The sequence below is a fragment of the Pleurodeles waltl genome, chromosome 12 (assembly GCF_031143425.1).
Source record: "Pleurodeles waltl isolate 20211129_DDA chromosome 12, aPleWal1.hap1.20221129, whole genome shotgun sequence".
Taxonomy (NCBI): domain Eukaryota; kingdom Metazoa; phylum Chordata; class Amphibia; order Caudata; family Salamandridae; genus Pleurodeles; species Pleurodeles waltl.
This window is the reverse complement of record NC_090451.1, coordinates 555,310,253-555,337,386: the sequence shown is the minus strand read 5'-3', so window position 1 is coordinate 555,337,386 and position 27,134 is coordinate 555,310,253. Positions and strand designations below refer to the sequence as shown.

Sequence of the window (27,134 nt, the reverse complement as noted above, 5' to 3'; positions counted from 1 at the left end):
GCCCAGCTGCGGCCGCCAGGCACCACAAGTCCAGCTGCATCCCCATTGTTACCACAAGTTCAACTGCGGCCCTCTGGCTTTACAAGTCCAGCTGCGGCCCTCTGGCTTTACAAGTCCAGCTGCGGCCCTCTGGCTTTACAAGTCCAGCTGCGGCCCTCTGGCTTTACAAGTCCAGCTGCGGCCCTCTGGCTTTACAAGTCCAGCTGCGGCCCTCTGGCACTACAAGTCCAGCTGCGGCCCTCTGGCACTACAAGTCCAGCTGCGGCCCTCTGGCACTACAAGTCCAGCGGCGGCCCTCTGGCACTACACGTCCAGCTGCGGCCCCCAGGCACCACAAGTCCAGCTGCGGCCCCCAGGCACCACAAGTCCAGCTGCGGCCCTCAGGCACCACAAGTCCAGTTGCGTCCCCACAGGCACCACAGGTCCAGTTGCGTCCCCACAGGCACCACAGGTCCAGTTGCGTCCCCACAGGCACCACAGGTCCAGTTGCGTCCCCACAGGCACCACAGGCACCACAGGTCCAGTTGCGTCCCCACGGGCACCACAGGTTCAACTGCGGCCCTCTGGCACCACAGGTCCAGCTTTGGCCGTCTGGCACAAGTCTAGCTATTTCCCTCTGGCACCACGAGTCCAGCTGTGGCCCTCTGGCACCACGAGTCCAGCTGTGGCCCTCTGGCACCACGAGTCCAGCTGTGGCCCTCTGGCACCACGAGTCCAGCTGTGGCCCTCTGGCACCACGAGTCCAGCTGCAGCCCTCTGGCACCACAAGTCCAGCTGCGGCCCCCAGGCACCACAAGTCCAGCTGCGGCCCTCAGGCACCATAAGTCCAGTTGCGGCCCTCCGGCACCATAAGTCCAGTTGCGGCCCTCCGGCACCATAAGTCCAGTTGCGGCCCTCCGGCACCATAAGTCCAGTTGCGGCCCTCCGGCACCATAAGTCCAGTTGCGGCTCTCAGGCACCATAAGTCCAGTTGCGGCCCTCAGGCACCATAAGTCCAGTTGCGTCCCCACAGGCACCACAGGTCCAGTTGCGTCCCCACAGGCACCACAGGTCCAGTTGCGTCCCCACAGGCACCACAGGTCCAGTTGCGTCCCCACGGGCACCACAGGTTCAACTGCGGCCCTCTGGCACCACAGGTCCAGCTTTGGCCGTCTGGCACAAGTCTAGTTATTTCCCTCTGGCACCACGAGTCCAGCTGTGGCCCTCTGGCACCACGAGTCCAGCTGTGGCCCTCTGGCACCACGAGTCCAGCTGTGGCCCTCTGGCACCACGAGTCCAGCTGTGGCCCTCTGGCACCACGAGTCCAGCTGTGGCCCTCTGGCACCACGAGTCCAGCTGTGGCCCTCTGGCACCACGAGTCCAGCTGCAGCCCTCAGGCACCACGAGTCTAGCTGCAGCCCTCAGGCACCACAAGTCCATCTGTGGCCCTCTGGCACCACAAGTCCACCTGTGGCCCTCTGGCACCACAAGTCCACCTGTGGCCCTCAGACACCACAAGTCTAGCTGCGCCCCCACAGGCACCACAAGTTTTGCCGCATCCCGACAAGCACCACAAGTCCAGCTGCCGTCTTCTGTCACCACGAGTCCAGCTGCGGCCCTCTGGCACCACAAGACAGTTGCGGCTCTATGGCAATTACTAGCCCAGTTGCGGCCATCAGGCATCACAAGTCCAGCTGCGGCTCTGTGACACCACACGTTCAGCTGCACCCTCGGGCACTACAAGTCCAGCTGCACCCCCACGGGCACCACAAGCCCAGCTGCTACTCTCTGGCACCACAAGTCTATGAGCAGTAAGATGCACAACTACCAGTACAATTTGTGAAACTGGCTCTGAACATGCCTAACTGGTAAGATGAAGTTGTATATAATTGCAATCCTAATTTCCCATGTGCATTCTCCTTCCCTGTTGACCATGGAATATGGTAAAACTTTGTTCACTGGATGACCCAAAGTGAGGTCCATTGCATGGTGCCGCTTAAAGTTTCTGCACATGTTTGCTTAATAATAGAAGTCTTATTCATTTTTATAAAAAGAATAATATTTTTTGAGCAATATATGTGACTGTTACTTGTACTATTTAAACCAAGAATCTTACCGCCATCACAAGTTGACGCCGCTGCCCCCTGAAATTCAAGTCTAAAATGAGGCCACAGGCAAGTAAGTGAACTTGCAGACGATCTTGTGTGTGGCTTTCCATGGACACCTGCAATACTTGTTACAAGGAATAACCATCTGCTATTGAGCTGTGCAGGCCCCAGAGAACTGGCACGACAGAACCTTGCGCTGCACCCTTCATAAGCTGATAGCAGTGGATCTCTTAGTCTCTGGTAAGGAAGCTTCACAGCACCGAAGAAGTCTTTTATATATTTTCTATTACTTTACCAATGTTATATTATAAGCAGTGCAATGCAAGAGAAGATCTAGTGGCAGTGCAACATAGGCCTGCATATGTGTCTGTGAGCACCTGTTCTACCTCCTAGCAATGTTTGCGGCATATTGAGACATACACCTGGGCCCTTATTTCTGGGTTTTTGGTGCAGGGGAGCGCAGCAAGTCACCTTGCTGCTCTGCCCTGCCTCAAAGGGAAATGGCTGAAATATGCTATATCTATGGCATGCTGCACATTTCTGTCCTTTCCACTGAGATGGTGCCTTCTTTGCAGCTTAGTGCCAACGCAGGCTCCCTTGCACTTTTGAAATAAAGATATTTCTCCTATTTGTGCCTCCCCTGGGGAGGGATGAGGTTTTGGTGCATCCCCAAGTTTACCATGTCTTGTAAACCTGGGGATGCATCAAAATTCATGGGTGTTGCTTGGGAACACCCACTGCAATGCCCATAACCCCTCCCTTGCGCAGAGTAAGGCAACGTTCAAAGCCGTTCAAAGTGGCTTTGTGTGGCCTCATAGATATGAGTTCAAGGTTCACGCTGCCGTTGTGTCACAAAAAGTGACGCAGCGGTGGCTCAAAGGGCTCGTAAATATGCCCCCTCATTTTTAGGGAAGGGAGAGAAGAAGGGAGAGATGCTGCTGGTGAATAATGGGACAGCAAGAAGAGCAGGTAGCTTGTACCTCTGGTCACCTAGCTCCTCTTTCTGCTTCATCCTTATCAAGTACCGCTCAACCCTGATAACCACCTACCTTCTTCCGATTGGAAGTATGCCTCTTTCACCATCCAAGGTCAAACAGCTCATAGACGCCATGCACTCACTCCTAACATCTGTCTTCTTAGGTGTTAGGCTGGGAATGACTCGACTTTCCATCCCTGCCTATAATGGCAACCGTGATCACTGCGTCCCTCCTCTGCCTGACTGCTTATGTCTGTCATGTGGCGCCATCACATGGACTCACCACACTTCGCATCACTTGCACCCTAATGAATATGTACTTATGTGTGTAGTTATAAAGTGCCAAGCTGAACATTGGCCATGGAGTGCTGTACCATGCTACTGTCCAGGATCACATTAACTGAGAGTTTATAGATTTCAGTGAAGGGGTGCTGTAGTAGCCGATAAAATGTCAGGGGCTTTCCAAGATGTTGAGAAATAATGTTCTTTTGGCCTGTAAGTTCTGAAGGTTACGGATGTTGTTACAGATCCTTGGTGCTTAGAAAAAAAAGATCTACTTCCTGCTTTTTCTTTTGTACAATCCTTTTTCTCCAGTTTAGCAGCGTCCTGACTGTGTGTGTGCCTTGAGCTGCCAGAGGTGGTTAGTTTGTGGGTTGGACAGGCAGGATACACTTTCTGTTGCCCTTGTAATTATCTAAGCACTGCTGCTGATCGTGAAGACGAAGAGGAAAAGCAAAGGGAACAAGTGAGATTTCTTGAGGATGACTGTGCATTCATGCATGCTTGTGCATAATGATGGTTGCACATACTAGCTAGCCTTTTGCTTGCTCTATTGGGCCCTTATTTACGGGGTTTTGGTGTAGGGCAGCACCAAGTCATCTTGCTGCACAGCCATACGCCAAATTGAAGGGGCAAGAATGCACTTTATTTATGGAATACTGTGCATTCCTGTCCTTTTTCGCTGCACTGGTCACGTTTTGGCAGCCTAGTGCCAATGCAAGCATTCATGCACCATGGTGCAAGGGTGCCTGCGTTGAATGCAGGATTGTTTTTATGCAGGAAGGGGCACCTTCCTTTACAAAAACAATCCCAATAAGCGTTTTTCTCTTTGTGTGTTATGCAGAATTCAGTACACAGAAAGATGAGGAAAAAAGCAAGGAAAACCAGAAATATTTCTCTTTGTTACGTCTCACCTCGGGAGGTGTAAGGTTTTGGTGCTCCCCCAGATTTACGTGATTGGGGACAGCGTCAAAAACCATGAGTTTTGCATGGGAAAACCCACCACAACGTCTTTGAAACACTTCCCTGGCACACAGTACGGCAACACAGCGACTTGCATTGCTTTGCCTTACTCCATATCTATGAGGCCAGTCAAAGCCATATAAAGTGGTTCTGCCTGGCCTCATATATATGGTTGAGAGTTTTGCGCCGCTGGAGCATCGCAAAAAGTGATGCTCTAATAGCGCTAGCCTCTAGAAAAATGGCATCCCCTTAATTATTAAATCACTCATACCAACTACATTATATTTGTGAAAGCTCCAAATAATTAGGTTTTGGCATTGGAAACTATTAAGGCCCTGTGTTGGGTAAAAACTGTTTCTGCACCCTCTACACAAAATTTTGACTTCCGGTGAAGCGACACACCGAGTGTTATGTGCTGTGACTGCACATCAATGTCTGCAGAGTTCGATTTTGATTTTGTGAATCAGGATTTGGGATTTTCTGTTGGAGGCTTAAATTTTTGCAGATTGTGAATCGGGCCTATAGCTTTCAATTTTGCGTCTTGTGATCAGTAATTACTGCGCTAAAGTTAAGATTTGGATTTCTAACCATATTCCTCAAATGCCAAAATAGAAACTAATAACCAAATGTCCCCAAGAAGTACATTAAAATGTGTGATGGCACAGTCTCAGCATGGTCACAATTTATCTTTAATTTATTGGAAGAATCATTTTAAAACAGTTAAAGACATACAGGCCCGTATTTATACTTTTTTTGCGCCGCATTTGCGTCGTTTTTTGACGCACAAACGGCGCAAACTTGCAAAATGCCATTGTATTTTGTAGGTTTGCGCCGTTTTGCGTCCAAAAGCGGCGCAAATGCGGCGCTAAAAAAAGTATAAATACGGGCCACAATATGGTAATGAGCTTAGCTTTTGGGAAGGCATTTGGAAAGGGCAGAAGTAGGGCCCAAAAGAGCGAAATGACACAGCAGAAGTGTTTGAGGTCGGGACACTAAGGCACAGTTTTGCCCTGCATGTCCACATTGTTTCGAATGAATAGACGGTTCTTAGTGATAGTCCTCCTAAGTGAATAGACAGTTGCCCCCAAACCATAGAAAATGTTCCATTCTCAGTTGATTACAATTAATTTCTTTCTTACCTGCACAAAATGTAAGTATTGCGTTGCATTGCGGTAGGTAACTAGTTATCCAGTAATAGTCTGGCTAGTATCGATTTTGCTATTACAATTGCAATTAATATTAATAACTGTTGAAGAACGTTACGTCTGATTGCCCGTTGGCTAAACATAAAAGAGGCTAGAGAGGGTTTTTTTTCTGGCACACAATAACATTTAAATGAACAATGCAAGTATTTCAGAATATATCAGAATACACAACACAAGTGAAGCACATTTTTTGTAAATTCTGAAATTCTTTAATGTAATCAAAACAAATCATTACTCTAGGTGATGCCCTTTCCACACATTACCTTTTGTGCGCTGTATAGTTTTATTATTAAAACTGTATGTCTGTGCAAATGTAATGGACATTTTAGTTGAAAATGTGCTGTCTGTAATAGCAGTGTGCTACCACACCATGAGTACTTCACTCTACGACACTCCACTCTAGTCCACTCCACTTTATACTACTGTACGCAACTGCACTCTGTGCCACTGCACTCTACTCTCCACCACTCCAGTTTGTGCCACTGTACTCTACGCCACTTCACTCTTTGCCTCTCTGCTTACCACTTTATGCCAACCCACTCTACTCTTCGCCACTCCACTCTACTGTGCATCACTTCACACCACTGCACCCTACTCTGTACCACTCCACTTTACACCATTCCATGCCACTGCACTCTGCATCACTCCACTCTATGCTACTTCATGCTAGGCTTCTCTACTCTACCTTGTACCACTCTACTCTGTGCCAATGCACTCCTCACCACTCTACTCTTCACCAATGCAGTTTACACCACTCCAGTCTAGGCCATTGCATTCTACTCTGCACAACTCCACTCAGTGCCACTCTACTCTATGCCACTCTGCAACACTGCACTCTGTGCCCTTGCATTCTATCCCAATACACTCTAAGCCAGTGCACCTTACTCTGTTACACTCAACTCTAGCCCCTACACTCTACGCCAATCCACTGTACCCCACTCTACCCCACATCTGCGCCACTGCACTCGATACCACTGCACTCTGCACTTGACACCACTTTACTCTACGTCATTACACTATACGCTGCTCTATGCCACTACACTCTACCCTGTACCACTCCACTCTACACCACTTCACTCTACTGTGAAACAATCTACTCAATACCTCTGCGCTCTACACCACTCTACTCCACTCTATTCCACTCTACTCTAAACCACTGCACTGTGTGCAAATGTTCTCTACACAACTGCACTCTACGCCACTGCACTCAACTCTGCACCACTGTACTCTGTGCCACTGCTTTCTATGCATCTCTACTCCACTCTACGCCACTGAATTCTATGCCACTCTACTCTGCACTACTGCCCTCTAAACCAGTGTACTCAATGCCATTGCACTCTGCATCACTGCACTCTGCCACTGCATGCTGAGTTAGTACACTCTACCATGTCACTCCACGCCACTGCAGTCTGTCACTCTGCTCTCCACCACTCTACCCCACTGCACTTTACACCTCTGTGCCACTCAACTCTGCACCGCTCCATTCCGCGCTCTACTTTGCACCACTCTAATCTACACTACTGCATTCTACAACACTGCATTGTATGCTGCTGAATTCTATACCAGTGCCCGCTGTGCAACTGTATTCTGTCACAATACTCTACAAATCTGTACACCAATGCACTCTACACCAGGCCACTCTATGCCACAACACTTTATGCCACTGCACTCTACTTTGCACCACTCTACTCAACACCACTGCACTCTGCGAAACTCTACTCAACACCACTCTACGCCACTGTACTCTACGCTACTCTCCACCACTGCACTATACGACACTACTCTACAACACTGCACACTACAACACTGAACTCTCCCTCCGTCTACCTCAGTGTACAGTGCACTACTGCATTTTATGACAGCATACTGTACGCCACTGCACTCTACTCCATTCTGCTCTACCCCACTGCACTCTGCACCACTCCAGTCAACCCCACTGCACACTACAACACTATATTGTATGCTGCACCACTCTACACCACTATACTCTGCACCACTATATGCCATTGCACTCTGTGCCACTCTACTTGGCACTACTGCACTCTGCGCCACTCTACTCTTTGCCACTCTACTCTGCACAACACCACTCCACTCTCCACCATTCCACTCTACACCACTGCACTCTGAACCGCTTCTTTCTACAAAGTGTTATTGTACGTCCCTAAATTCTATGTCTCTGCACTCTAAGCCACTGCAGTCTGCAACACTTTACCCCAGTGGTTCTTAACCTTTTGACTTCTGTGTACCCTCACTTTATCATTAGTCAAACCCGGGGACCACCATTATTGGAATCTAGAGACCCCCCCCACTAAGTCATTACTGGAAGCCGGAGACCCCGGCCCTAACATTATCGATGATTTGAACCACAAATCAATACACATTTATCAATATGTTAATATTTCATTTTCTAAGCAGTTATGGATCCCCTTAGGAGGCTTCACGGACTCCCAGGGGTCCCTGAACCACAGGCTGGGAACTACTGCTCGTTGCCAATGCACTCTACATCACAAAATTATATGCCACTCCACTGCATGCCACTCTATGCGACTCCACTCCATACCACTCCAATACATGGCACCCTGTGCCACTCCACTGTACAACACTCTAATCCACTCATCGCCATTTCACTCTACAACACTCCATGCCACTTTCCTTTACGCTACTAACTTTTAGTCATGTGGAATAGCAGCTACATTGGTCTACAAAAAGGCTAAAACACAGTGTCAAAGCCAATAGCTATGGCATAAGCGAGACCTATTGGCTTTGCCAGTGCTTGATTTAAAAGAAGCTGTTCTCCAGCTATGACTTGACCACTTTGGCAAAAAAGAGGAGACTGATCACCAAAAGAAGCTCTAGCAAAAAACTGTTCAAACCATCCCTGATTATTTCTTCCCCATTCTCTTTTTCCATCCATTTTCTCTCTCGCCTTGTGGATTCTCTCTATTATTCCACTTTCTTTCGCTGATCTCTCCCCATCCTCCAACTTTCCCTCCTCTCTCTCTCTCTTTGTTCAAGTCCCAACTGAGCCTGCTGTAGTATAGTAATAGAGGTGCCAGGAGCGGTGGCAGGTTTGTTGCAGCGCATATGTAATATTTTTGTATATTAGCTGTTCAGGATGGCTGTTGTTTGCATGTCTTTTCTATAGAGCTAGTTATCAAGCAGATGCATCATTGGACGGCTAGTGGTAAATAGGGAAAATCTTGCAGGCCTTTGTTGAGGGCTAGTGATAAATAGGGGAGATCTTGCAGGCCCATGTTTGCTGGTGGCCGGCCATCAGCAGCCCCTGGGTTCCCAGCCTACTTATGCTTTCCATGGATCGCAGATGGCCAGTGCAGGCCTTGAGATGCTTCAAACTCGATGAAAGGGTGGGAGGCACTTTTCTAGTGTAGTGTTTGTATCTTGCCTTCTTGGTTGTGGATTTGTGTTATGATATTAATGTGTATTTTGTAAACATGGCTGTCTCTATCTTATTGAATACAGGTGGGATCGATCAGATCACAGATGCTGTTGATAATATACACCAAGATGTGAAGCTGATGGGATCTCGGTTGCAGGAGATTATGGCAATGTGTGCGTATCACCCTGAAAACATTTGAAATTAGTCTAAAAACTTCACTTTAACTGGCTTTCAGTGAATTTCTGAGGTGTTTTTTAAAACATAAGTTGTCATATTGTATGTGTTGTAGCCATTACTTCTCTTAGACTGTCTTTTTTTGGTGAACTTCTGATGTTTTTCAAAATGAAACTTACATTTTTCTAGTAAACATTCGTTTTTTTCAAACGTTATATTATTTTGTATTGTAACCATAACCATAGTTAAAATGTGACACTTAAAGAATTTCCATGCCTTTTCTGAAAATATTTGAATGTACAAATCAGCCTAAGATGCTTTTGTAATGCTACTTTCTCAAAAACTACTGATTTGGTTTACACCAAGCCAAGCAAAGGTGCTTACTTAGTTATTCTTTCTTGACAAGTGTGGTATAGTACTGAGCAGCTATCTTTTCTAAATTGGAGAGCAAAGAATTGATGGAGCAAGGATCCTTGATTGTCACTCTTTTGGTGTAATCATTAAAAAGAATCCTCCACTGGGAGTCTGGACCTTTGATTGTTGGCTTGAAGCGTAAAGTTGTAGTTAACATTAGCAACACTTTACAATCCCAATGAAACCAACTTAACTCCACAGAAATGATAGAGAGAATGTTGCCCGAACCATATGGGGTTAATTAGCAAGTTTAGTCAATTTCACAGCCTAATTGAGTAGCAAAGACTGAGTAAATATATAAGAGCATACAGATTTGAATGACCGTGCCATCTGAATTTGTATATTATGAGGAAGAAGATGGAAAATATAGTCACTTAAAGCAGACCAAATATTACATATACATAAAGAAGCTTCACTTTTCTATTCAAAGCATTGAAAGTACTCAGTGGATTTCTAAGAGGAAAGGTGCCAGTATCAGTTGAACCAAGTTTAGGGTTCAGGGAAAAAGCACGAGTGATCAAGCATGAAGCTCAAAACTTTCGGCAGGGAAAATCAGCAGAGTTGAGAAAAGGTCTCTCAGCAAAGTCAGGACAGAATCTGCTAAACTGTTCTGAGGAACACACAATTAATGCAAGAAAAGAACCCTGTAAGGCTCACCTTATCAGTTCCGAGTAACTTGACCAATCAATAAGCATTGTTCTCTGGGAGCAAATAGACTCCTTAGTTTCCCAGCACTGGACAAGAGGATTCATATCTGCATGGCCTTGAATGTATCATCGGTCTGGTTTGCCTGGTACAGGATGATCTCCCACCATCTCAGTCTTCATTTTCGCAGCCTAATTCCAATTAGTAGCTAGCTACATAGCAGTGCAGTACAACACTACGCCTATTCTAACTAACAAACACCGTGATAAGACACCTGCAGTGGGGAAAAGAACAAAAAACTTGCAAAACATTTTATAAATATGTGTCTCTGAGGCCTGGTTGCAGTTAGGCCATCCTTTAAATCAATATAGCTTTGAGCAAGTACAGTTTAGTATGAGTAAATAAAGTGATTATGTGTCCGTTATACGTGTGGCTCTCATTATGACTAATACCCAGCCACCTACCACATTTCGTTAATACATCATACACAGATTATTACAGTTAAACCACATATTAAACATTGTTGATATATGAATGCACGGAGCACTAAATTCCGTGGCTCCAGAATTCTATGTGATACCCTTTCCCCTCCTCCATCATTGGATCTGCACGAAGCCAGCCATGATGAACCCACTTCATAAGACCTTTTCTGTTGAAAATTTCTAGGCAGGTTTGTTGAAGGCCCAAAAAGCAACCCCCCCAAAAAAAACTAACATTAATTTCTAAAACCCTTGAACGAATTTGCCCCAAACGAAGCAATGACACTCCCTTGAGTAGAGTTTTACTTTCATGCCAACTTCGGTCTTATTCTGTATAGCATTAGATATATTTATGTCTATGGGGAATTAAAATGGCAACGTAGAACCGCCCCACCACTCCTTTGAAACATGTGCATGAAACTTTCCATGCTTGCCAAATCCCATGCACTTACCTTGGACAATTGTGTGTAGTGTCAGTGTTACAAAGTAAAGAGAAATGGCCTAGCCCTATACAGTGGAAATGTTAAACTAAATATAACGACAGAGGCATTATAGTTTTGTTAATGGTTTATAATCTGTATTTCATTTCACCTCACAAGATGTGAAACCCTATTTCACAACGACAAGTTATGGCCTTTAAATGCAACATAAAAAAAAAAAATTCAAAGGTATACCAAGAAACAAATCCATGCTAGAGTTTAGATAAACATGCCAGGTTTCACAGCAATTGACTGAGATGGAGTTCACACATGGCACAGTTCTCTAGGTCATGCAAATCTGACATTCCAACCTCCTAAGATGTTGGAGGAAATACTGCTACTCAGGAGCTTACATGTAAAAACAAACACAGCACTTAAGTTCCGAGAGCATATGACTAAGGTACTGTGTTGATACACCACAAGGGTAGGACACAAGTCAGCCTTGTGGATTGTTGTTCTACCAGAACAACTTGATGGCATTATTGACCTATACAACATAGTTACCCATTATGTATCTGTTAGACCTGACAGCCCTAGGGTGGTCATCCCCCATCTTTTTGCCTGCCTCCCTCCACTTTTCTGCCACTATTGAGCTGGTTTTAGTACTCTGCGCACTTTACCACTGCTAACCAGTGCTAAAGTGCATATGCTCTCTCCCTTAAACATGGTAACATTGATTCATTTCCAAATGGCATATTTGTTTTACTTGTAAGTCCCTAGTACAGTGCACTACTTGTGCCCAGGTCCTGTAAATCAAATGCTACTAGTGGACCCGCAGCACTGATTGTGCCACCCACATAAGTAGCCCCTTAACCATGTATCAAGCTTGCCATTGCAAGGCCTGTGTGTGCAGTTTATTGCCACTTCAATCTTGACATTTAAAAGTACTTGCCAAGCCTTAAACTCCCCTTTTTCTATATATGTCACCCCTAAGGTGGGCCCTAGGTAATGCATAGGGAGGGTGCTATGTAGGTAAAAGGCATGTACATGTGTGTTTTATATGTCCTGGTAGTGTAAAACTACTACATTTGTTTTCCACTACTGTGAGGCCTGCTCCTTTCATTGGCTAGCCTTAGGGCTACCCTCACTTACTATTTGAGTGGTAGATTCGGATCTGAAAGGGGTAACAAGGTCATATTTAGTATGGCCAGAATGGTAATAGAAAACCCTGCTTATTGGTGAGGTTGGATTTAATATTACTGTTCTAGAAATGCCACTTTTAGGAAGCAAGCATTTCTCTGCACTCAGAATCCATCTGTGCCTTACAGCCTGTCTCCAATCCACATCTGGCTGGGCTGGTTGACAGCTCCCTTGTGCATTTCACCCAGACAGCCACAAACACAGGATACTCAGTCACACCTGCAGTCATCTGCATACTGAATGGGTCTTCCTGGGCTGGGAGGGTGGAGGGCCTGACACTTACATTTCAAAGGACAGTGGTCTGCCCTCACACAATGGACTGCCAAATCCCTTGCTGGGACCCTGTCAGACAGGATTGTACTGAAAGGGGACCTTGTGCACTTCAAAACCACTCTTTGAAGTCTACCCCACTTCAAAGGCATCTTTGGGTACATAAACTGGGTCTCTGACCCCCACCAACTCAGACACTTCTGGACCTGAACCTGCAAGCTGTCAAGAGGAACTGCCTGGCTGCCCAAAGGACTCATCCGGACTGCTTTGCTGTGAAGGACTCCTGCTCTGCTGTTGCCCTGCTGCCCTCTGACTTTTCTGAGAAGTGTTCTCCAAAGGCTTGGATTGAGCTTGCCTCCTATTTCTTGAAGTCTCAGAGCCAAAAATACTTCCTCTTGAGGAAATTCCTTGTGCGCCAAAAATCAATGCACAGCCTGCCAGAAACATCGCACAGCCAATATGCGATCGAGAAATCCCCGCACAGCAGACTCAGAATGATGCAGCCTGACTTCCTGAGTGAAGAATCGACCCAGCGCCTACATTTCGACAGAAGCTTCGTCGCACATGTAGGAAAGTACCATCTTGCCTGGCATGTTACCCCCATATTTCACTGTATATATGTTGTTTTAGTGTATGTGTCACTGGGACCCTGCCAGCCAGGGCCCCAGTGCTCATAAGTGTGCCCTGTATGTGTTCCCTGTGTGATGACTAACTGTCTCACTGAGGCTCTGCTAACCAGAACCTCAGTGGTTATGCTCTCTCTTTACTTTCTAAATTGTCACTAACCGGCTAGTGACCAATTTCACCAATTCACATTGTCATACTGGAACACCCTTATAATTCCTTAGTATATGGTACTGAGGTACCCAGGGTATTGGGGTTCCAGGAGATCCCTATGGGCTGCAGCCTTTCTTTTGCCAACCATAGGGAGCTCTGACAATTCTTACACAGGCCTGCCACTGCAGCCTGAGTGAAATAACGTCCACGTTATTTCACAGCCATTTACCACTGCACTTAAGTAACTTATAAGTCACCTATATGTCTAACCTTTACCTGGTAAAGGTTGGTTGCTAAGTTACTTAGTGTGTGGGCACCCTGGCACTAGCCAAGGTGCCCCCACATTGTTCAGGGCAAATTCCCCAGACTTTGTGAGTGCGGGGACACCATTTCACGCGTGCACTATACATAGGTCACTACCTATGTATAGCGTCACAATGGTAACTCCGAACATGGCCATCTAACATATCTAAGATCATGGAATTGTCACCCCAATGCCACACCCAATGCCATTCTGGCATTGGGGAGACAATGCCATGATCCCCCGAGTCTCTAGCACAGACCCGGGTACTGCCAAACTACTTTTCCCGGGGTTTCACTGTAGCTGCTGCTGCCAACCCCTCAGACAGGTTCTGCCCTCCTGGGGTCCAGCCAGGCTTGGCCCAGGAAGGCAGAACAAAGGACTTCCTCAGAGAGAGGGTGTTACACCCTCTCCCTTTGGAAAAAGGTGTCAGGGCTGGGGAGGAGTAGCCTCCCCCAGCCTCTGGAAATGCTTTGATGGGCACAGATGGTGCCCATCTCTGCATAAGCCAGTCTACACCGGTTCAGGGATCCCCCAGCCCTGCTCTGGCGCGAAACTGGACAAAGGAAAGGGGAGTGACCACTCCCCTGACCTGCACCTCCCAGGGAAGATGCCCAGAGCTCCTCCAGTGTGCTCCAGACCTCTGCCATCTTGGAAACAGAGGTGCTGCTGGCACACTGGACTGCTCTGAGTGGCCAGTGCCAGCAGGTGATGTCAGAGACTCCTTCTGATAGGCTCTTACCTGTGTTGCTAGCCTATACTCCTTCCTAGGTAGTCAAACCTCCTTTTCTGGCTATTTAGGGTCTCTGCTTTGGGGAATTCTTTAGATACCGAATGCAAGAGCTCATCAGAGTTCCTCTGCATCTCTGTCTTCACCTTCTGCCAAAGGATCGACCGCTGACTGCTCAGGACGCCTGCAAAACCGCAACAAAGTAGCAAAGACGACTACTGCAACCTTGTATCGCTGATCCTGCCGCTTTCTCGCCTGTTTCCTGGTGGTGCATGCTCTGGGGGAAGCCTGCCTCCTTTCTGCACCAGGAGCTCTGAAGAAATCTTCCGTGGGTCGACGGAATCCTCCCCCTGCAACCGCAGGCAACAAAAGACTGCATCACTGGTCCTCTGGGTCCCCTCTCAGCACGACGAGCGAGGTCCCTGAAACTCAGCAACTCTGTCCAAGTGACTCCCACAGTCCAGTGACTCTTCAGTCCAAGTTTGGTGGAGGTAAGTCCTTGCCTCCCCACGCTAGACTGCATTGCTGGGTACCGCGTGATTTGCAGCTGCTCCGGCTCCTGTGCACTCTTCCAGGATTTCCTTTGTGCACAGCCAAGCCTGGGTCCCCGACACTCTAACCTGCAGTGCACAACCTCCTGAGTTGTCCTCCGGCGTCCTGGGACTCCCTTTTGTGTCTTCGGGTGAGCTCCGGTTCACTCCTCTTCCAAGTGCCTGTTCCGGTACTTCTGCGGGTGCTGCCTGCTTCTGTGAGGGCTCCCTGACTTGCTGGGCGCCCCCTCCATCTCCTCATCCAAGTGGCGACATCCTGGTCCCTCCTGGGCCACAGTAGCATCCAAAAACCCTCACCGCGACCCTTGCAGCTAGCAAGGCTTGTTTGCGGTCTTTCTGCATGGGAACACCTCTGCAAGCTTCTTCACGACATGGGACATCCATCCTCCAAAGGGGAAGTTTCTAGCCTTCTTCGTTCTTGCAGAATCCACAGCTTCTACCATCCAGTGGCAGCTTCTTTGCACCCTCAGCTGGCATTTCCTGGGCATCTGCCCAATCTCAACTTTGTCGTGACTCTTGGACTTGGTCCCCTTGTTCCACAGGTACTCTCGTCCGGAAATCCACTTTGGTTGCATTGCTGGTGTCGGTCTTCCTTGCAGAATTCCCCTATCACGACTTCTGTGCTCTCTGGGGAATATAGGTGCACTTTACACCTACTTTTCAGGGTCTTGGGGTGGGCTATTTTTCTAACCCTCACTGTTTTCTTACAGCCGCAGCGACCCTCTACAATCTCACATAGGTTTAGGGTCCATTCGTGGTTCGCATTCCACTTTTGGAGTACATGGTTTGTGGTGCCCCTATACCTATGTGCTCCTATTGCAATCTACTGTAACTTTACATTGCTTGCATTACTTCCTTTTGCTATTACTGCATATTTTTGGTATTTTGTACATATATCTTGTGTATATTTGGCATCCTCATACTGAGGGTACTCACTGAGATACTTTTGGCATATTGTCATAAAAATAAAGTACCTTTATTTTTAGTATATCTGTGTATTGTGTTTTCTTATGATATTGTGCATATGACACCAGTGGTATAGTAGGAGCTATGATATGCACAATATCATAAGAAAACACAATACACAGAAGTACTAAAAATAAAGGTACTTTATTTTTATAACAATATGCCAAAGTATCTCAGTGAGTACCCTCAGTATGAGGATAAGATATATACACAAGATATATGTACATAAACCAAAATTATGCAGGTAATAGCAAGAAAAGTAATGCAAGCAGTGTAAAGTTACAATAGATTGCAAAAGGAGCACATAGGTATAGGGGTAACACAAACCATATACTCCAAAAGTGGAATGCGAACCTCAAATGGACCCCTAACCTATGTGAGCTTGTAGAGGGTCGCTGGGACTGTAAGAAAACAGTGAGGGTTAGAAAAATAGCCCACCCCAGGACCCTGAAAGGTAGGTGTAAAGTGCACCTACTACCCACAGAGAGCACAGAAGTCGTGATAGGGGGATTCTGCAGGAAGAACAAACACCAGCAATGCAACAACAGTGGATTTCTGGACCTGAGTACCTGTAAGACAAGGGGACCAAGTACAATAGTCACAACAGTGTCGAGAGTGGGCAGGAGCCCAGGAAATGCCAGCTGAGGGTGCAAGGAAGCTGCCACCTGTTGGAAGAAGCTTGGAGTTCTGCAAGAAAGAAGAGGACTAGGAACTTCCCCTTTGGAGGATGGATGTCCCACGTCGCGATGAAGCTTGCAGAGGTGTTCCCACGCAGGAAGACCGCAAACAAGCCTTGCTAGCTGCAAGGGTCGCGGTAAGGGTTTTTGGATGCTGCTGTGGCCCAGGAGGGACCAGGATGTCGCCACTTGGAGGAGGAGACCGAGGGGCCGCCCAGCAACGTAGGGAGCCCTCACAGAAGCAGGCAGCGCCCGCAGAAGTACCTGAACAGGCACTTAGAAGAAAAGTGAACTGGAGTCCACCCGAAGTCACAAAAGGGAGTCCCACGACGCCAGAGGACAACTCAGAAGGTTGTGCACTGCAGGAAGGAGTTTCGGGGACCTAGGCTTGGCAGTGCACAAAGGAAATCATGGAAGAGTGCACAGGAGCCGGAGCAGCTGCAAATCACGCGGTACCCAGCAATGCAGTCTAGCGTGGGGAGGCAAGGACTTGCCTCCACCAAACTTGGACTGAAGAGTCACTGGACTGTGGGAGTCACTTTGACAGAGTTGCTGAGTTCCAGGGACCACGCTCATCGTGCTGAGAGGGGACCCAGAGGACCAGTGATGCAGTCTTTTGGTGCCTATGGTTGCAGGGGGAAGATTCAGTCGACCCACGGGAGATTTCTTCAGAGCTTCTGGTGCAAAGAGGAGGCAGGCTACCCCCAGAGCATGCACCACCTGGAAACAGTCGAGAAAGCTGGCAGGATGAAGCGATACAAGGTTGCTAGTAGTCGTCTTGCTACTTTGTTGCGGTTTTGCAGGCGTCCTGAGCAGTCAGCGGTCGATCCTTTGGCAGAAGGTGAAGAGAGAGATGCAGAGGAACTCTGATGAGATCTTGCATTCGTTATCTGGTGAGATTCCCAAAGAAGAGACCCTAAGTAGCCAGACAAGGAGGTTTGGCTACCAAGGAAGGAGGATTGGCTACCAAGAGAGGTAAGAGCCTATCAGAAGGAGCCTCTGACGTCACCTGCTGGCACTGGCCACTCAGAGCAGTCCAGTGTGCCACAGACACCTCTGTTTCCATGATGGCAGAGGTCTGGGACACACTGGAGGAGCACTGGGCACCTCCCCTGGGAGGTGCAGGTCAAGGGAGTGGTCACTCCCCTTTCCTTTGTCCAGTTTTGCGCCAGAGCAGGGCTGGGGGATCCCTAAACCGGTGTAGACTGGCTTATGCAGAGATGGGCACCATCTGTGCCCATCAAAGCATTTCCAGAGGCTGGGGCAGGCTACTCCTCCCTAGCCTTCACACCTATTTCCAAAGGGAGAGGGTGTTACACCCTCTCTCAGAGGAAATCCTTTGTTCTGCCTTCCTTGGCCAGGGCTGCCTGGACCCCAGCAGGGCAGAAACCTGTCTGAGGGGTTAGCAGCAGCAGCAGCTGCAGTGGAGACCCCGGAAAGGCAGTTTGGGAGTACCCGGGTTCTGTGCTAGAGACCCGGGGGATCATGGAATTGTCACCCCAATGGCATTGGGGTGACAATTCCATGATCTTAGACACTTTACATGGCTATGTTCGGAGTTACCATTGTGACGCTATACATAGGTAGTGACCTGTGTATAGTGCACGTGCGTAATGGTGTCCCCACACTCACAAAGTGTGGGGAATTTGCCCTGAACGATGTGGGGGTACCTTGGCTAGTGCCAGGGTGCCCACACACTAAATAACTTTGCACCCAACCTTCATCAGGTGAAGGTTAGACCTATAGGTGACTTATAAGTTACTTAAGTGCAGTGGTAAATGGCTGTGGAATAACGTGGACGTTATTTCACGCAGGCTGCAGTGGCAGGCCTGTGTAAGAATTGTCAGAGCTCCCTATGGGTGGCAAAAGAAATGCTGCAGCCCATAGGGATCTCCTAGAACCCCAATACCCTGGGTACCTCAGTACCATATAGAAGGGAATTATATGGTTGTACCAGTATGCCAATGTGAATTGGTAAATTTAGTCACTAGCCTGTTAGTGACAAATTTGGAAAGCAGAGAGAGCATAACCACTGAGGTTCTGGTTAGCAGAGCCTCAGTGAGACAGTTAGGCAGCACACAGGGAACACATACATATAGGCCACAAACTTATGAGCACTGGGGTCCTGGCTAGCAGGGTCCTAGTGGCACATAACAAACATAATGACAACATAGGGTTTTTACTATGAGCACTGGGCCCTGGCTAGCAGGATCCCAGTGAGACAGTGAAAACACCCAGACATATACTCACAAACAGGCCAAAAGTGGGGGTAACAAGGCTAGAAAGAGGCTAATTTCTCACAACTTATCAAAGCAATCTTGGGTTTTGAATATTCAACAAGTGTAAGGCTTGTCAAATAGAGTTGAACACCACAACATATGTTGGTAGTACAGGTAAAAAAGGGGCATATCAAGTTGCATCACTTGCAATATAAAATTCAGAATCTATATTTTGCAGTGTCCGTCCTGCAACGTATAAGTGGTACAACTTTCACCCTGAAAAAATGTCATTTCTGGAGTACATACATATCCTTGGTCACAGGACCCTTTTTATTGTTTAAAAATATTTTTATATATTTCTTGGATGCAACCTAATATTTTACTAGTGAGCAGTATTTGCAGTGGCAGAGCATTAGTATACTTTGGGCTGCCGCAGAAAAATGTATATATAAATGAAGTACCTGAAATGCCAAATGCTGTAAATCATTTTATGCCTGATTTGTCTGCTGCTTGTTATATGGTTGATTATTCCCGCCTTGTCAGGTTGATTGAGGATGTGGTTTTATCTGGTACAGCTAAATCTTGGTTTGTCTCCTTTTTGTCAGGAAAAACTCAGTTTTAAACTCTTTTTATGTACAGGTCTGAGTCATTGGTGGTTATCTTTGGATTATCACTTTTTCCAGTTTTGTTTAATATTTACATTCAGCCTTAGAATAGTCATCTAAGCTAATCTAATTTAACAACTCAAGTTAAGGTGGTGATCACTTCCCTTTTCTTTTATGATAAGAAGAAAAAGAAAATCCTTCATTTTGTTCCCTCCCACCTCAAATCATTAGTTGCAGCCATCACCTCCAGACTGGACTGCACCAGTGCTTGTTATCTTGGCGCCTCGATGTCTGCTTTGGCTTCCAGTCACAATGTGAATCCATTTAAATGATGAGGTGAGGGGGTCAAAGATTATCTATCGATGCTCCTACTCTTTGGATGCCCTCTCCCTCAAACTTTGTCAGATAAAAGAAAATCAATTCTTTAGAAAAACACTTAACACCTTCACTTTCTGCTAAACGTGTTTTTCACTATGCTTCTGATCTAGAGTCAGGATGCTCTTACGTAAATGCTAATGCGCATAAATATCTTAATTCATTCATACCCTTGGTGTACAGCCTAATTTTCATTCTTTTCTTTTTATTACTTTAGTAATGCTTTCTGTCTCATTCCTTTAGTGTGGAAGAAGGTTTGGACAGTTCCACACCTTCTTGATAAACCCAGCCTCACTATGTCTACATCCATACATTAGTCCTTAACTCATATATACTTACATATACTAATCTTACTTTGGGCTAAATAAGTTTGATGAACAGAGATACATTTTATCATTTTAAACCGGGCATTGCAAGATACTTAGTGCTTCACAAACATTTTAGAACCATGACCCAGTTTTTCGAACAATAAACTTTCACAAGCCACTTAGCTTTAATGGACATGAGGCGGAGATTTTTTTATGTAATTATATTTGAATTCTGTTTTTTTACGTTTATTTATGGATAATAATATCAAGAATCTTATTACTTACATAAACCTTAGCTTTTGCAACCCACCACAAATTGGCCTTTTGCTCACCAGTGGGTTAAGAATTCCAGTTTGGGAAACATTGCTCTAACCCATTATTCATCATTCAACTCCATGTGTTTGCTGTCTACCCATTTTGGCCTAACATTTGTGAGGTTCTTGTTGGTTGTGTTTGAGTAATGTTTGATGAAGTATTGTCGATATTCTGTATCCCTTGCTCATCTCTGGTGATGTTGCATACAGGGCAGTATAATAGCTAACAAGATATAATTGTCTGTCTACGTGTAATATATATTTCCTTTATCCCCTATGTGTGCAGTCACCAAGGTGTCTCTGAAGCAAGGAGTTATGTCAGTAATCTGCCTGACATATCACTCTCAGTGTAAGCTAGCTATAAATTCTCTATAATCAAGGCAACTCAAACTATATCTTATATCATCATATTTTTCCCTGCATGTGTGCAGCCTCTGCTCTTGGGAGCTTTCTTCTCAAGGGTATGCATTTTAGTCCCTGTCTTATTCAGTTCCTTCTGTAATATAATTCTCGGATCACTAACTTGAATGTCTCCCACTTGGTTATTATCCTCTCCATTGATGCTTCATTTTTCTCTGAAATATTTTGCTCTGCAGTCTCTCACTGTAGCCCTAAAGGCAGCATTGCATAGTGTAGCTGTTTGCATTTTCCTTGTTGGAATACACCTGGAGTGCCTAGCCCATCCAGATGTGAGTAGGAGCAGCCAATGGTTCTGAATTGTTTTCCATAAATATTCAGCAATAGTGGCCACACCTTATAAATGATGTGATGCTACAAATCTAACCAATTTTGTATTCAGTTTCTTTACAATGAAATAGTATGAGAAAGCCTGCTAATTGAGTGAGCCAAGCTTCACAGATCACACATCTCCCAGTTAGATGGCCAGTGTTTTGTTACAATCACTTGCTTCATGCTGTTAGCTTTATGCAAAGGTGGATGTGATCTATGCAGTAAATTTTCAGACACACAGTTGTACCCTCCATCCCTAGTGTAAGGATGTTGTTATAACGCAGCAGAATTTTCGCCTTCTTTTGTAGAAATTAACTGGAGATATTTTTGGAGGACAGCTGTACCTATTTTATTAGTCTGCCATGTAGTTTCCCACAACTGGCCTAGCTTAACCGTTTTCATCAGTTTGAAATGTATGTGTTATGAATGGTTCTCCCAGTTTAACCCAAATTAATACTCCTCGCTCATAAGCCAAGTAGATGTTCCCAAATGCTTGTCCTCACTGTCTTCTCTTTAATTTGCTGCATTCTTCTTTGGTCATAGGTGTTCCTTGTAAAAATGTAAATGAGAAGCTCTGCGTCTAATAAATTCTTGTACTTTGTATTGCTGGCCCAGCACTGCTATACCCCTTCCAGTATAAACTTGTGTTGTGCCCTTATTGCCATTTCATGTGTATTAGATTCACATTTCCCTGTATCTGTCACTCGATTTGATGCAATGCAACACCACCATTCTCCTTTGTTAGCCCTGAGAGTCATATTATCTAGTATGTGTTTATGGTTTAATAAAGAACTATTTTCCTCCCCATCTCTACGGCTGAGTACAAAGAGCTCACTGGGTGTCCAACCCCCACAGCACACCGCTTTCAGGGCTGGCTGCAGGACCTTGCCTCAAAACCCTATGTCTAACCCTCTACAGGAGATCAATCCCCTCTGCACATTTTTGAGGATAAGCACAGGGCCTGCCTCTAAACATGTCCTGCACCTATGCCTCTGTGAGAAGCCAGGACCCACTGTGCATGACATTTGCTTGTGAGCAGTGGGAGTCAGCTGCAGAATAGGCCCTGTGTACAACTCTCTGCAAATGGCCTTGTCCCGCTGGCCATGGTCTTTGCTCTTGCACAGTGGGGTTGGCCTTTGTCCAGGACCTCCTCCCATCCCAAAGTGAGTGTTAGCCACAGGTCCTTCCAGGGCAGCTGTAAGGTCTGGACGGTTAGGAGGCCCTTCTACCACACCGTCACATGCATCCAACCTATGTGGCCATAAGCAAAGCATAGCATGAGTGCTTTGAGTACTTTTTTGCATTTTTTTTTTTCAGGATTTTTAAATCCTGTGATGGATTAATGAATTCTGGACCATCCCTATGTCTGACCCAGAGAGAGTTCATTTTAGAAATGAAGACACATTTTAAGCTTAAAAAAAAATAGCACAACACACATACGCTGCAAACAGTAGCACCTCGCGTTCTGGTCATTTGTGTTGTTCCTCTGTGCTTGTGCTAAATCCTTACAGAAAACGTTGCAAAATTACACAATGTGGCATCATTTTTGTGTACACTTTATAATCCTGCTTCCCAAGTGTGTCCTGGGCCTCCTCTAGATCTCCCTGTAAGCCGTGTCGTGTTTCCCATGCTGCAGCCGTATGCAGTGCTTGCCTGTCGGTTTCTGCTATCTGTCGTTCCAGTTTTGTAACTGTGTGTCCTAGTGATTTGCACACCCCGTAGGATGTAGCCATGCACATCTCCAGTATTGTCTCCTTGAATGCCTCCCAGAACACCTCGGCTGATGTCACTGTCCATGTTGATGTCAAAGAATTCCAGCACCGCCTCCCTGATGTCTTCCCGGAACACCTGATCTAACAATGCCCTGGGTTGCATATGCCATTACGGCACTGGTGCCACATAGGCCTGGTCTTGCAATTCCACCTCAAGCAGCCCGTGATCCAATAGGGTTCTGTACAGGTACTGGGCGATGCCAACTTGCACCATTTATTTTGGTTGGGTGAATACGTAGTCTATCCTATAGAAGGTCCTGTGTGCAGAAGATTAAAAAGAATAACCCCATGTTGCGGCCTCCATAGCCTATAGCTGAAATAAGATGCATTATTCAAAAGAAAGGTCTCTATTCCACCAGTTAGGGTAGGTTTTTTTTCAGTCACCACATGCATTAGTCTTACAGGAATAGTAGCCATCACTCACCATTGTGAAACTAAAATATATAGGCAGCTGCACAGCACTAATATAGCAGAGAAGCAGGAGGTTGGAGTTATGAGCAGTAACTATGTGTCATTTTCTAAAAAGTAGAGGTTCGGCCTAACTTTGGCAATCAAGAGTGCAACCTCTGCAGAAACTGCACATTCTTTAAAAAAACATATTTCACATACTCCTCTAGGGTGAAGGAGGCCAAGAATATTGAGCAGGGGTTTATGCCCCAAGCCCCTTTCATGCTCCTGGGGGAATCCCAAAGGCAGTTGATGAGCATTACTTGATTCATGGCTCAAAGCAGGGACGATCTGAGACAAAGCATTAAAAAATATAAAGATGGCAGGGCAGCAGAGGAGCAGGTAGGTGGAAAGAATCTTGGAGTGTCCCGGAAAGGATTAAGCAGTGTGTTAGGGAGAGCAACTCAGGTGTCAAGGGCAGAAGCACACAAATGAATGAGCAAAACAGAGCGTGGGGGAAGGTGGCAGTTGGGCTGAGAAGAAGCACACCAAAGAGAGCTAGTAACACAAGGGAAACGCCAACACAGATGCAGGGGGAGGATAGCTGGTAAGGGTGAAACACACAGTGGATAGAGCTGGAAAATACATGCACCCTCAAGGAGGGCTTAAGATAAAAAGAAAAAATTAAGTTTCACAAATGTTCGCAGCTAAACTGTAAAAGTTAGCCACTCCACAGGATGGTTAAGAGACAAAGTTCCAGGGGAGGGCCAAAACAAGATGGAGAAAGAAAGCCATTGAATAAGAAGTAAGCAAATGAGAGTTACAGTAACGTCAACCAGTGGTAAGCAGTAGGCTTTAAGCCCACTGTAGTTTCTTGGTAAGCCCACAAATGTCTTTTCCAACCAGACAGCTAGGCTGACTGATAGATGAGACCTAAAAATGGGACACTTGACCTAGAAACTTCCTCCCCTAGCACAAAAGAAACTGCAGTCCCACCCATCACCCTTACTATCATCCAAATGGCAATGATCAGGAAGAACTAATCAGCAACCCCTTGCTAACAAAAGAGCTCATGGAATTTCTAAAGCTGCCCCTTTATCCAATTTCCCAATTTCATTGTCCACATCTCCACCCTCCAGCCAAAACAATGAAGGCAGTATACTCTCATTGGTTGGAGAAGCTGTCCTTATTTTCCATCCTGTGCCATGTCAACCCAAGAGTATCGAAAATATATAGTACTGGCTTCAGGATTCACTCTCACACAGAGTACTACTACTGTTCATGTGCTCTACGCATGCACTTGCATACACACAGGATGTGTGAACAAGATTCTGGGCATTTATGTGAGTGCAGAGCTTTACACAAGGGAAGCCGTTAGGCCACACTCTCAATGACAAAGATAAAAAAGTTGGTTCCCACTATCAACTCCTAAACATAGTATGCTCCCACCGCCACATCATGTGCTATGCCCAGGACAGGGTCAGTAGTCCTCTGTCCACAATAAGACCACATATGTGCACGCCCTCAGGGCAAAGGACATGTCCAGGACCCTTTACAGTGTGGCTGAGCCTGGCTTGGTAGCCTCCTGCTGGTCTGCTGGTATTGCCACCTTTTAGGGTGAGTGTTTGGTGCTGTTTGACGTATGATGTGCCTGTGTATATAAGGCCAGGTGCAGATGTCTTTACAAGCCTGGGCTATTTTCTGGACAGTTGCCTGATGCATTTCTCTGTGTAGACCTTTGGTCTGCAACCGCCTGTTAAGGCGTTGGGGGACTTTTGTGGTTTGCAAACAGTCACATGTGGCTTCGTAGTTAAACCACTCTCTTACCAGCCCACAGCTCAGCCACTTTAATCTCAGACTCTTCAGTCCTGCATTTGGAAGACTGCATGCCAATTTTGGCAGGTGGCCATCTTAAAATGTTTTTTACCCTGCCATGATAGCTGGCAGGCATATTTCTATTTTATTTAATAGGTTATTAAGACGTTTATAACGAAATACTAAATATGTGCCTTTTTAATATGTTTAGCATTAACTTCTATTTAGTTATATTTTTAACTATCTTAAATAATTTAATTTAAGATTTTTCCTATTAGGTTTTATTTTATGTCCCTACCTCCATTATTGTTTATGGGATGGTGTTGCAATGCCTGTGGCTGGCCATATATAGTGCTGGACTTACTACAAAAGGGTAAGTTAATAGAAAAGTGCAGTTTGTGAATAGTGAAAAGTAGTAAACCTTCTAAAAAGTAGTAACCTTATTCAGAAGAGCAAACTTACCCAAAAGTGCAGTTTGTGAATCACGCCACATGTTGCAATATTCTAAATCAAAGTGGAGTTTTTACTGTGGTAGCAAAGGGGGTCTGGCCAAACATGTATATATGTTGCATTGACACCTGCATCGATTCCCCAGACAGAGAACATTTGGAAATGGGGCCATATTAAGCAATCTGTTGAAGCAGAGTGTATTTTCTTCATCCCCATTTCCTCTCAGCTGCACTGCTTATCACCCTGTGCAAATGATAAGGTGAATTGAATTGATGGGAATTTATCACTTGTAGAGCTGATTTTCCAGCTCTGTATTAGTTACAAATTCACAAGAGGGCCCTCATCATCCCACTGAAAAGAAGGTGATCAAAAATGAATTATGAAAGAATAGTCTAATCAAGGAGAATTCTGCAGTTCATTTTAACAATGTTTTTTATGGTTGTAGGAAGTTCCTCTGCTAAGAGTATTCAGCATTATTCACTATACAAGTGGGGTAATAAGGGCCTGTAAGTCTATAAGATAGCAAGGGCCAATATCGGTGTTATTGGTATGCATTTTATTTTCCCTCCCCTATGGAATCAGTTGAGTCTTGAAGGTCAACCAACCTGACTTCGTGCCATCAGGCGCTTTTATTTGGCCGCTGAAGGTGACCTACAAAGTAGGCTTCTAGAGGGTCCCATCTTCTTGTATTATTGCTCTGGAATGATGTACCGTGTGTGCTCGATGATTGTTTAAAAAAGGTACACATGTGAATATCTGTTCTCGGATTTTCATTTGACCTGCTTTCTGGATAAATGTAGGACATTTGTTTCCAACTCTGTCAATTCAGTATCTTGTAACAGAATTCATGTATAGCTGAAGCTGCAGTTAGATAATGAATAATTTTTAATATTTTCTCTTTTGTTGTTCCATCCTGTGGACATGCCATGTAGTGACAAAAACGATGACACCACAACGACCAGATATTACTGAAATCAAAAAGGAAGATCTGATGGTGGGGGATCCTTTGATGGAGACGGACACCTCTATCTTATATAAGGGAGAGTACCACAAAGCCACCGTGGCCATCAAGTGCTTTAAGGACTCTATTGCCATTGACACTCAGTAAGTATTGCGTGCTGAGAGGGTATGAGAGAAGAATGAGCATGGGTACAAAGTTTATATTTTCGCAGTTGTGGTCTTATTTTGCTACATCTTCCAAGGAAATTTAATTTTCTCATTTTACTTCCAGCACATTTTATATTACGACATTTTGAAATAGAGCCTTGCCTCTAATGGAATGTGTTCTCCTTTTCTACTGTAGCCACACCCCTGGTGGCATTGTGTATTGAGATGTATTGGGTAAATCTGTCCTCTCACTCTTTGCTGCTATACTGCATAGATTTGCGTTTTTGCGTTTCAAGTTGACATTACGCTTCAGGTGGCACTTCACTGGTAATATATATTCTGCTGTAATATAAACAAATCTTCAGGACACAGTGCTTCACACTGAAGACATCTACTATTTTCCCTTCTCTCTCGGGTCAAAAGCACACCTAGTGCCATATTTACTAACATTTCAGGCAGCGCAAAAAGGGTAGTTGCTGCACTGCATTGTGTGAAACGGAGAGAGCAGAAAATCGTCATATTGACTAAGATATGTCTCACTCC

At 45.6% G+C, this 27,134-nt stretch overlaps 1 protein-coding gene across 2 annotated transcripts in view; it reads left to right on the top strand.

The window, feature by feature from the left end:
* The window catches only part of MLKL (mixed lineage kinase domain like pseudokinase), a 391,400-nt gene that overhangs the window by 95,960 nt on the left and 268,306 nt on the right, over nt 1-27,134 (top strand). For both annotated transcript variants that reach the window (XM_069217629.1, XM_069217630.1), the window contains exons 3-4: nt 8,991-9,080; nt 26,417-26,588. In XM_069217629.1, the coding sequence (XP_069073730.1) occupies nt 8,991-9,080; nt 26,417-26,588 (262 nt within the window). The remainder of the gene's footprint in view (nt 1-8,990; nt 9,081-26,416; nt 26,589-27,134) is intronic.